The sequence below is a fragment of the Platalea leucorodia genome, assembly GCF_965183815.1.
Source record: "Platalea leucorodia genome assembly, chromosome: 5".
In the NCBI taxonomy this organism is placed as follows: Eukaryota; Metazoa; Chordata; class Aves; order Pelecaniformes; family Threskiornithidae; genus Platalea; species Platalea leucorodia.
The window spans coordinates 74,537,687-74,549,120 of NC_138827.1; the positions used below are offsets into that span (position 1 = coordinate 74,537,687).

The 11,434-nt window shown below is 47.0% G+C and overlaps 1 protein-coding gene across 1 annotated transcript; it reads left to right on the top strand.

Moving 5' to 3' along the window:
* Positions 1-4,929: 4,929 nt before the first annotated feature.
* Positions 4,930-11,162, top strand: LOC309590339 (uncharacterized protein; the record flags this gene model as incomplete). Its single annotated transcript, XM_082311458.1, has 5 exons — positions 4,930-5,326; positions 5,960-6,054; positions 6,873-7,141; positions 7,759-9,723; positions 10,900-11,162. Exons 1-5 carry the CDS (start codon positions 5,294-5,296, stop codon positions 11,160-11,162), a joined length of 2,625 nt encoding a protein of 874 aa, XP_082167584.1. The 5' UTR covers positions 4,930-5,293.
* Positions 11,163-11,434: the final 272 nt, after the last annotated feature.

Sequence of the window (11,434 nt, forward strand, 5' to 3'; positions counted from 1 at the left end):
CTGGAAGAGATGAGGTAACAGCTGGCCTAACAGGACACAGCAAAGAGAGCAGCCAGCACCTGGCCCACGAATTTATTGTAAAATCAAAGTGCATGCTTCACTCCTCTGCTCTGAAATACACAAAGTAATGACATACCTAGTAAGCTGTCTGTGTTACTGGATATTGTCCCCCTATTCTCTCTCTCATACATGTACACAAGAAATCACGCACTACCTGTGTCAACTCTTGCAATAGCCCTCAGGATCTGGGTTTGGAGCCTCTCTGACTTCAGGTATCTATAAGAAGGAATTCCCTCTTGATGTTGCTCTTCCTTTCTTGCCTCTGCCACTCAGTTTGTGTGCCAGGGAAATTAGGCTATGGCTTCACGCAGGACTGCAGCTTTCTCCCGTTGCTTAGAAACAATGCTGCTGAGCTGACAGAAATTAGAAGAAAAAAACCCAAAACAACACAGAGAAGAGGTTAAACCTGCACCTTCAGGTTGGGTTATCAGTTTCAAGCTAAATGATCCTTTTACAGTTCTAGGCATTGAGTTTCACTGCTGAGTGGCTAGTTGCAAACATAGAAGACATGGTAACAAGGGAGGCAGAGACTCTTCACTGGGTTTTTGATGGATCTAATTGCCTGTAAAAGAAGCTATCAGCTTCCACTGTTCCAGCATTCCACCGTATGGAACAGTGAAAAACTAGATCTGATACCTCCCAAGAGCCCATCTAGGGTTCCATTTGCAGTGTTTATGGCATATAGCAAGGATCCTGCTACTTGTTCTTTCATCAATGTTATGTTTTTGCTTACGGTATTAGGAGAAATTCTAACAGCCAAGAAATCCCCACGACTTACTAAATCCTGCTGTTGTCCTTCCAATGGATGCAAGGCACATCTTGCACAGGATTGCTGATGGTAGCCAATGCATCAGAATGACTAACAAGTCAGTGAGAGGCTATTGGATTTTGTAGATTAGGAAGGTTTGCAGGCTGTAGTTCTGAATGGAATGAGCCATCCCCCTTGTTGGGAATGTACTTCTCATGCTGTTAACTGATTACCTATTAAACAATACAAATAGGTTTGTGAGACATGATCATAATGCTGCCTCTCTTTGTGATGGCCTAAGAAAACATGAAAGCAAATGTATTATCATGAGAGATAGATGTTTTCCAGGAAAAAGCCTACTTGGTATTTACAGAATTTGTTCTGTGCTTTCTCTTCCTTATTTCATTTCACCACTCTCTTTCCAAAGCCCAAGCTTTAGGCACGTGTCTAGGCAGGTGCAAGAGGTAAAGGTGGCGGACATGCTTCTGCCACCTACCGTGACTTTGCCATAGCAGCGGAAAGCTACGTGGGCAGCCACTGAGGGAGGGCTGGAGTTTGGGAATGGCCCCTCCTAGCAGCGTTAGATGCTTATGGCCATTCTCATTAATTCTATGACAAAAGGAGCACCGAGCTTAGCACTTCCCCACCTTTCATTCTAGCTGCGGGGCTTGTAATCAAGTTGGATTTGATTTCTAAGGGCATCCGTCTGGCAGGCATTGTGGCAACCCCATGTCTCCAGTAGAGCTGCTGCTTGTTTGCTCTGCTTTGAGAAACACAGATCTACCGCCTGCCTTTCCTCCAGTTACACCTACCCAGGGCTGATCTGCTGGTATGGTCAGGCGAGTGTGAAAAGTGACCTTCACAAAGTGAACATAGCCGTGCCAGGACTGACCCAAAGTCCTGCTAACCCAACTCCTCTTCCATTATGTGGTGATACCCTGATGAAGAAAGTGACTTTCCTGAAATGAGGCTGGTCCCTAGCCCTGCAGTGAACTGACCCCTGCTATTCTCCCAAAAGCAAGAAATGCCTCTGTATCATTGCAAGACAGGGAGGGAGGTGGCACTGTATTTGTGCTCTTCCTGGGGAAAAAAATAGCAGCCACCAGGGGATGCCTAGGAAAGAGATGGAAGAGCTGTGCCATTAGGCATCAAACTTTGTTTATTTCCCCATTCTCCACTGATTTGCAGCTCAGGACCTTCTTGAGCAAAAGGTGTTGTCTTGGCAGTTAATAGCCCTTGCTTGTTTTTTACTTCCACAAACTTGTCCAATCACTTTTTGAAACGTGAGTAATTGACATCTGCAATATCATCTGGCAAAGATTTCCACTGTTTAAATAGGGCTGCGTGGGAAAGGGTCTCTGGTTTTAAGCTGTTGACTGCTAATTTAATTCGCTAACCAGTGTCCTTAATAAACTTAGTAAAGTAACTTAGTAAACTTAGTAAGAGCAAGTTTAGGCCCCTCGAACTGTGGAATTTGTCAGGCGCGGAGCACAGAATACGTATCAGAGAAGGATACTTAAGTGTTTTCCCCGCACCATAGCACATTTAATGCCAGTTGCAGGTTCCCCAGAGTAAGAAATAAAGCAACAAGCAGGTCTGCATGCCTGCAGCATGGCTATCCACTGCAGGTCTGATTTTCAGGGCTGGTATGGATGGTGTTTTGTCAATCTACTACTTAAGTTGGAAGGAATAAATTTATTTAATAATTCACTTGATTTAATGCTCATCAGCTAATGTATTAACAAGTACCACATAAAACCATAGTAGGAGCAGGATTTAGGACTCTTGCAAAGGGCTACCATTCACGTGTGTGTGGCAGCTGGTAGAAGCATTTTTGCCAGCCTTGTTTGTATTGCAAATTCCCTCTGCACTTCCACTGTCAATTGCTGTCCACCAAACTATTTGGCTGCTTTTTCCTTACATGTCATTTCCTTAAAATATGTAACATGATCACACCTGCACATGCAATGTCAACTTCTTGAGGACAAATTCGAAAGAGTCTGGAAAGCAATACATTAACTTGGACTGAAATGTAAATTGCTTAAGAAAAAAATTTCCTTTTAATAGACTGTAAAATGTCACCTTTTCGCAGGTGAAAGCTTGCAAGCCAGGTGCTGCATTCTGCGGACGAATAAACCCTAACTTTTGGGTGAGATCTGTCCTTCAGAACAGCCCTCGGGCTTTCCTGAGGCGTTTCAGGAGCGCTGTAGCTCTGCGTGCCCAGAGCAAGCTGGCAGCAGCGGCGCCGAGGGGCCGCGCTGGCGCCTCACAAGCACGGCCTCAAAGTTAGGCGCTTCCAGCCAGAAGGGTGGCGGGGCCGCGGCGGCTGAGAAGGCGGCATTTCGGGGTCCCCTTTCCCCGTGAGAGCGGCTATGTCCTTGGCTTCTGCGGGCCGGCCCGACCCAGGGGCGCAAAATGGCGGCCACAGGGCGACGGCCGCTCCCCCCGCCGCCATCCCGCGGGGCGGGGCGAGGGGCGGGCTGCCCGCCGACCGTTTGCATTCAAAAGTCTCCCGGCGGGCAGGGCTTCCTTTCCCACTCTCCCGCCTTCGTCCGGCCGTGGCGAGGGGCTGCCGCCCGCCGTCCCGGGGGCTCGCCGCGCCGGAGGTGCCGAGGCTGCCGCCCTGCACACAGGTGAGGGGGGCCCGTCCGCTCGCTCGCCCGCCCGCTCCGCTCCCCGCGAGCGCTGAGGGGCCGCTGGCGCAAGGGAGCCGGTGGAGGGGCTGTAACGGCCCGCGGCGGCCGTCGTGCCCGGGAGCAGGGCGAGGTGCGGGGTGCCTGCGGGCGGCCCTGCGGCCTCCTTCCTTCCTCCCTGCCGGCGTCGGTGCAGCAGTGGGGCGGGGGGGCGATGCCGCAGGTACGCTTCTCGGGGGGAGTGTCGGTCTCGGCCGGTGAGTACTTGCTGAAGGGAAGACTACGGGTGGTGACCTTGCTCGGTGTGGCTCTCTCCAGCTATGGCATCTCGGGAGGCTTCTGAAACATCCTTCTTCAGCCTGAGTGGTGTGAGAGAGCGGATGCGGGAGAAGAAGAACGGTGCCTTGAGGACTGCGAAGTTGAATGCCTCGCTTGCATCAAAAATCAAAACGAAAATCATTAGTGAGTGTATTTTGCCTTGCAGCGTGTGCGGAGGCTGGCAGTTATGTCAGCTTATAACTGTGCCTGTGGCCGTGGCCGTGGTGGGTGGCAGTCTCTTACCCAGAGCTGATATTTAACAGCTGCTCCTCTGCCTGTGGGTGTCCAGTGAATTCAGTACCCTGCAAATGAGCATCAAGTGCCACTTGAGGTGCCCAAAGGTGTCTGAGGTATCTGGGACTGGCAGGTTTAAATACACAACCTTTGGAGCAGCAGCTGGGGGCATCACAGGCTGCTCGGCAGCATCTCAGATGGCATTACACAGCTGTGTCTGGGTAACCGAGTCCTCAGGGTCCAAACAGCAAAAATAAGAGGTGTGGAAAGTATTTTAGTGTATACAGAACCCTGTGCAGAAGCTAGCCTAACTGTGATTTGTTTTTATGGGGGAAATAATGCAATGATAGTGCATGAGATAATTTGGACTACCTTGAAAAAGTTATGTATTTCTGTTACTTTTATTTATTAATATTGAAATTGGGAAACATGGATCTAAATCTGCTCAGGGCTACTACAGGGGATAGCAGGTTTTTCTCCCTCTTTTTGGATGGAGATAAGGACTCAGATCTATAGGTGACTTGTTCAAAGTCAGAAGCATATCTTTCGAAACTCAGCACCTGATCCATGCTGTAGCTTGCTGGCTGAGCACAACGCACTAAGGATGGAGAAGGTGTCTGTCTGAAGTGTTGCAGGTTATTATGGAAAGTTTTTCCTGTGTCTGTTGCTGGAAGGAATTATTCTGCTGACTTTGTGTGGGGGCTATTGAGTTGTAGAGATCTGAGCTTGAGGGAGGCTATTCTGCAAAGAGGAAGAAGTATGATGAGGGAGGAGGCATAGATGAGACCTTGGATGCTGATTCTGTGTGATACTTCTCTATCACTTACAGACAACTCCTCCAGTATTAAAGTCTCCCTAAAGCACAACAATAAAGCACTGGCCCTGGCCCTCAATGCGGCGAAAGCCAATGCACAGCGGCTCATCGAGGAGAAGACCATCTTGCAGAAGGAGGTGGAGCAGTGCCACTTCCAGAACGCTGTGCTGCGGCACAAGCTCTCCTTCCTGGTATGGCACTAACAGTGTGGCTGGCATGGAGAGGGGCGGTGGGCAAGGTATGCGGCACTAACATCTCAACTTTGGGAGGAGTGAGCTATCACTGATTGTCCGTAGTCTCTGCATATGAAAAAAGTCACCATTCATTTGCTTACTCTTTCTTCCAAGCTGTGTTCTCCCCAGAAAATGCCTTGCTCTGGCTACCAGCATCCTTGTTGGAATAGATGTTTTGATTTAATGTCTTTATGGTTTCTCTTTCTTTATTACCTCAACATAGAATAACACCTTGAAAGAATTTGAAAACCTTATGGCTGCAGTTAAGATGGCCCGGCTGTCTGAGGTAAACCATGGGAAACGTGAGCACACTGCTGTGGGAAGGGGGCTGTGTTTGTCTCTTGTCTTTTGCTTTGTGTTGCCCGCTCACTTCAGCGTTTGATGCTTCGACTGTTTTTCTTTGCTTGCTTGAAGGAGGTACTGGCTGCATCCTTGTTTTTAGCTTTGTGTTAATGATTTCCAGGGTAACTTTTTATTGTAGGAAAGACTACAGGTTTAAACTGCCTTCCTCTGAGTCATTGTCTGTATTGGTCAGTACGCTCTTCTGCTATGACAGGTTGTGACTTCTTTTCAATTTGTTTTTTTAAGTGTTGCCATGGCAACTTGTGATAGGGAACAGGACACTTTCCATATGTCCTATCTCATAGGTGGGTGGTAAAAATATTCCTGCTTCCTAGTCTCAGATTATCTGAAGTAGTTTAACTTCATCCTTAAGCCTGTGGAGACAGAATCTGACTCTGCTGCAATTTATTCCATAATTTGTGCAAAAAAAAATTTAAATGGGAGAGGGTCACCAGCAGTATTTCACATATTTGACATACTTTCCAGGGTGAAACTGAGGTTCTGCTGTTTCTGTGCAGGAAGGTGCACAGGGGATTGCAAGAGTTTTAAACCACCTTTCTATGTCTCTGCTTTCCAGTTCCATACAAGTTCTGCTTCCTTGTCCAATGGCCAGAAGAGCAGCATGACTGAAGATAGCTGGGCGGATGATATTGCAGATGGTCAGCTTGTGAGGTGGGCCTTAAAATGTCAGGTATCACCAAGCTTGTCCTGAATTTCTATATGCTAAACTTCCTCTTCTGTTTTATGTGTGTGCCCAGTTGTCTGTTTTACATGAGATGCCTTCCTCTAAACCACCACTGCTTGATGTTTTTCTTTACTCTGTGTCTCTCTGCTGCCACTCCCTGTCTTATTTGTCCTAATGCCAAGTCTATGCATAAACTGGTCCTTCTCCTTCCTTTGTTTGAAAGCGCATTGCTTTTGGGTAGTTTTTCCTTTGTAGCTGGTGAGCACTGCAAGATTTCCTTGACTGAGTGAGTGCCATAGCTGGCTGCTTTGATGTTTGTTAGATATAAATGCTTAATAGTCATCTGCTTGTATGATGTGAACTTGTGTTTTGGAAAGAAGGTCAGAGCAGGATCTCTTAAAATATATTTGAAGTTCTGTTTCTGCTCTGTCTGGTCTCCTCTTTGAACACAGGAGAGTTCTTGGAGCTGCCCACGCCCATACCTCCAAGCAGCTGCGTTGGTGTTCCACAGCGAGGTGAACCTGTGGTTGCAGCCTATGTGCTGAAAGGCCTTACTTCCTCGTTGCCTCAGCCTATTTTTCTCCTGCTTCTGTGTCCGCAGCAGTGTGCTTTCCTTATGAGTTGTGCTTGCACAAAAATGGGAAATCTGTCCTGGCTGGGCAGTGTGTGTTCTTCAGCACTTGAAGCCTTCAGAAATGTATTTCAGCAGCTCTTGATGGAGGTGAAAGCTGTAGCTGTTCTGCTGGATTCTGGGGCCTGTCACAGGTACAGAACATGCTCCATTGCTGTTATTCCTTCTCACCAGGGCTGCAGGGATGCCAATGAGAGTGCCCATTTCCAAGCTGTGTGATGCAGGACAGCAAGGTGGCAGCTCCATAGCAGTACAGACATCCTCACTGGATCTTCAGGGACCTGCTTCTAATGAGCCCCTGGAAATTGTGCCTGTTGCCTCCAATGACGCTTTGCCACCGCAGCCTGCTGAGAAGCCTCAGTCCCACCAGGAAGAGAATGGGAAGAAGCCAACTGAAGCAATGGAAGCACAAGAGGCTTTTCTTGACTCTGGCATCCTTGGAGGTAAATTCGCATTTTCTACTGTTCTTCTGGCATGACTTTGCATGTCTCTGTTCAGAAATGAATGAGTGCAGTGCTATAGCTCCAGTTAGCTTCTGACCATCACTCCAGCAGCTCCTAATTACTGTTAGGAACTGCATGCTTCAGTGACCCTGATCGTGCTAGAATTACATATATCCCAGAGTGGGGTGTCTTGGTGGGGATATCTGGCATGTTTGCAGTAGCTCAAGATCACTCATTAGGCTTCCTGAGTAATAGGCGCTGAGCTTACATAAGATTTTAGAAATGTCTGAAGGTGCAAAATCTGACTAGATGCGCATCTTCTGTTCCTTGTGGATTTGCCATGTAAATAACAACTCTCATACAGGTCGTGAGCATTCCTAAATATTAGGGCTGGTTAAGGGATCTTGCATTGGGCTGCCTTTCTGTTCTGAGGGGAGCCAGCTGAGCAACTCTGTTACAGAGTAAGTTTGGGGAGTCCCTGTAGAGACAAAATCATGGTTTTTCTGTGCTCTGGATTTGTGGCAGTGTGTGGGGCGTGACTTTCAGTGGTATGGGGAAAGCTGGCATTTGCCTGCTGCATTTCTCAGTCTTAAGAATGAATTTTGTCTTTCCAACAGAGGCCTTGTGTGCCACCGAACAAAATCCTGACAATTTGCCAGCGCTTGCCTGGGAAAGTCATCCTCTTTCATCTGAGGGCGATGAGATGGCAAAACATTTCTTTGACCGTCTCTCACAAGGGCATGTTACTCAGAGGAGAAAGCGTTCCACCCTGTTTGCAACAAGCACTCCATCTTCTGGTGTGGATATCTTCCCATGTGCCAGTTCCACTCAGGCAGCTCAGTGGAGTATCACAAAGGACAGCAGCAGCTCCAGCAAGAGCAACACACAGCCACAGCTGAAATCTCCCAGCTCTCTGGTTTCCCCTACTCAAACCACTGTTATTCCTGAAAGAAAATCTTTGGGTAAAGAGATTTTCTGTGATCAGCCACAGGCTAAAGAAACTAGGTGTGGTGGTGAAACAGACCCCAGCTATAGCCCAGTCCCTGAATTTGTTCCTGTAAAGGTTAAAAGCAAAGGTAATTGTAAAACTGGTGAGAAAACAACTGTTAAAAAAGCAAGAACAAGAAAAAAGAAAACAAATGCAATTAAAAACAATGCAGAAACTAGTCCTGATCTACCTCAATGTGAAGAGACTGCTCAAAATGCAAAGAAGCTTCTTCAGCCGAAAGCTGCAACGTGTTCTAGTGAGTCTGAAGTTTCTGAGATGAGGCAGAAGGCTTCCCTGGGGGCTTTCGACAGGAAGAACAGAGGCTGTGGTGTGGAGCAACATTCCTGCTCTCCTGATGAAGTCCGAGATCTCAGAAGAACATATGTTGTGAATCCAGCACAGCTGCACAATCTTGGAAGTGGTGACTTACTGCAACAGGTTAAGAAGGAAGCTATCTTTGAGATCCAAAGTATGGAGAGCTTCTCAAAAAGCCCAGATCGTACCTTCTCAAGTTATGAAGTTCCCTCAGATTATTCCAGTCTACAAAATCCACTTTTCTTGAAGAAAGAGACCTCAAGTGCCTGTGCTTTGCAAGAGGACTCAAGTGTGAGCACAAAGAGCATCAGACAGAAAACCAACAGAAAAACTAGAGTAATTAGGCAAAAAGATGACTCTGAGGAGGAGAATCTGCCAAACAGTGTGAAAATATCAGAGGCCAAAGCTGAAGAACAGCCTAAAAGAAGCCAGACAAGCAGGAAGAAGACTGGCAGGAAAAGCAGTTGTAGTGATCAGAGAAATGAAGTTGATGTTTTTGGGCCATGTATAGATGTTCAAGGAGTAGCTAAGAGTAGCACAAAAGATTCACCAGGTAATCTTAAATGTAGCAGAAAAACTTACATTGTCCATCCTTTGGATCTTGCAGGAAGCTTGGGTTGTGTCCAGACAGATTTTGAAGGGGATGAAATTATACCTCCCAGGTCTATTCCTGGGAGCAAAGCTAGCAAAATCCCCAGAGTTCAGAGGGTGGTAGCTGCTCAGAGCAATAAAACACAGACAGGGGACCTTCAAGAAAAGGGGCAAGCTAAAGTTGGCAACAACATGAATACTTCAAAAAAAGAGGCCTATCCCAAACGGAAGCCTCAGAGGAAGAGGAACACCTCTGGACCTCCAGAGACTGATTCCCTGGACAGACAAAGTGATGGTGCCAAGGTGCTCATTGGAAGTTCAGCAGAACTTGCATCCAAGCAAACTGTCCTGACAGGCAAGTTTTCTTGCATTACAGATCTGCTGTCTGAGCCAGATGCCTTCCTGGAGGAGCAGATAGCTGAGACCTTGCTTACGAATAACGTTACAGGCCTTTCACACAGTCTTGAGTCCTCCTCTGTGACCTGTTCTGCAGCTTTGCCTGTCAGCTCCAGGCTTACAGATGTACCAGTTTCCAAGAATTTAAGTACTGAGGGCAACAGAATGCCAGAGAAATCCTCTGTTTGGCCGGAAAGCTCCCTCATATTTAACGAAAAGACTGCAGAGGAAATACCTGGGGAAAGAAACCAGGTTGAGTCAAGTTCTCAGAGCTCATCTTCACAGGAACCTGGTAGGTGGTAGGCTGGGGAGGGGACCTGTGTTTGGAATGAGTGCCAAAAACCCATGCAGCAAGTGCTTATATCTTTCTTCCCCTCCTCTCTTTTTTTCAGAATTAAAGATCAGTGTCCAATACACCATTTACGCTTTCACTTGTGCTGGCCAGTCATTTCTGTGGCTGCATTTGCTTCTAGTTTATCAGCATTCCTGTAAGAATTTCTGGTCACTTGTTCATGTGTGGATATTGGGAAAAGACTAGGAGCATGTGCTGCAAGTCCTGCTTTACCACTCTTGTTATCTACAGGGCATGCCTGTCAGTTTCAAAAATCAATTACCCAAGCAGTTGAAAAGTATAATTTGATGCTGACCCTGCCTACTAGGGTCAGCATTATTGGGGCACAGAATATGATGAAGGTGGCAGATTTTTGGTCCAGAATGGTTAGTACTGCAAGGATTCAGACTTTATACCTCTAGGTGGTATCTTCAATGGAAATTCATCAGGAGCTACCTGAATTCTCTTGGTTGTGGTTTTTTGGTTTGTTGTTTAAAAGGATTTGGAGGCTGGTAATACAAGAGTTAAGCTGAGCCTTTTTGGGAGCTTGCTGTTATTGGATACTCTGTGAAAAGAGTTGTTTTGTGGGGTTTTTCCTTCCTGTAGCTGTTGACAAACAGGCCTGTTATAGCTAAAGTGGGCTGTACTTTGTAAAGAGGGAGGAAGTTTGTTCTCCTGCCCTGCCTCTCTTGGCCGACTTCACTTTGAAAGCTGCAGTAAATGCTGGCAGGGTCCTGTGTCTTGCTGGAAGTCTCCTAGGTTGTTCCGGTGCCATAAGCTTGCTTTCTCCTCCAGGCTGTAAGCTCCTGGGCATTAGAACTATCAACTGTCATTTTTGTATCACTTTTTTCTACTACACCAGGGCCCAGTGATACTAGCAGTATTAGTGACCTGTATTTTTTTCAGTGAGGAGCCTAATTTGGTTCATGAGCTGACTTATGACGAGCAGGTCTGGGATTTTTGGACAAAAATGGTCTCCTGAGTGTACAGGGAACATGACTAGATTCAGGATTGTGCAGTGTTCAGAGAAACCTGGTAATGTGGCCCTTCTCTATTTAGCAGCTGTATTTCTTAGGATATCTGGAAATGATTTGGAAACGCTTTGATCAACTCATGTGTGAATGTCTCCCTTTGCAGAGATCAGGCCACTACAGGACTTGACCAATGCCAGGACTCTGACTTCCTCCAGCTCAGACGAAGTGTCAGGGCACTCATCCAGGCGGAGACGGGGCCCAGCCTGCTATGCAGAGCCAAAACTCAACAGGTTGGGCTTTAAATTGTTCCTTCCCATCACTGTTCCTGTGCTGCAACCCCTGCTCTGCTCTCATGTGCTCACTCTCCAGGGCTGGACCCTCTGTCACTTTGTCTTTAAGTTCCTCTTACCCCTCGTGTTTTTGTGACCCTCCTCTTCTACCACGGTGTGGTTAAGCCAAAATTCTGCGTTAGCGCAGATGCATGCGCAGGCTTCTGGTAATAAGCTACCAAAGATGTTATTTCCCTCCCTGAAATGAGCACATCTCTTACAGACTGTATCTCTGGTACTCCAGTGCTAATGAGGGATTAGTGTAAGGATAAAATACAGGCTAAATAAAGACAGCTAAGTGAAAGCCCTGATTTCACTTGCTGCCATTCTGCGGTATCTAAAGTTTTATACAACAACTGAGTAATACTT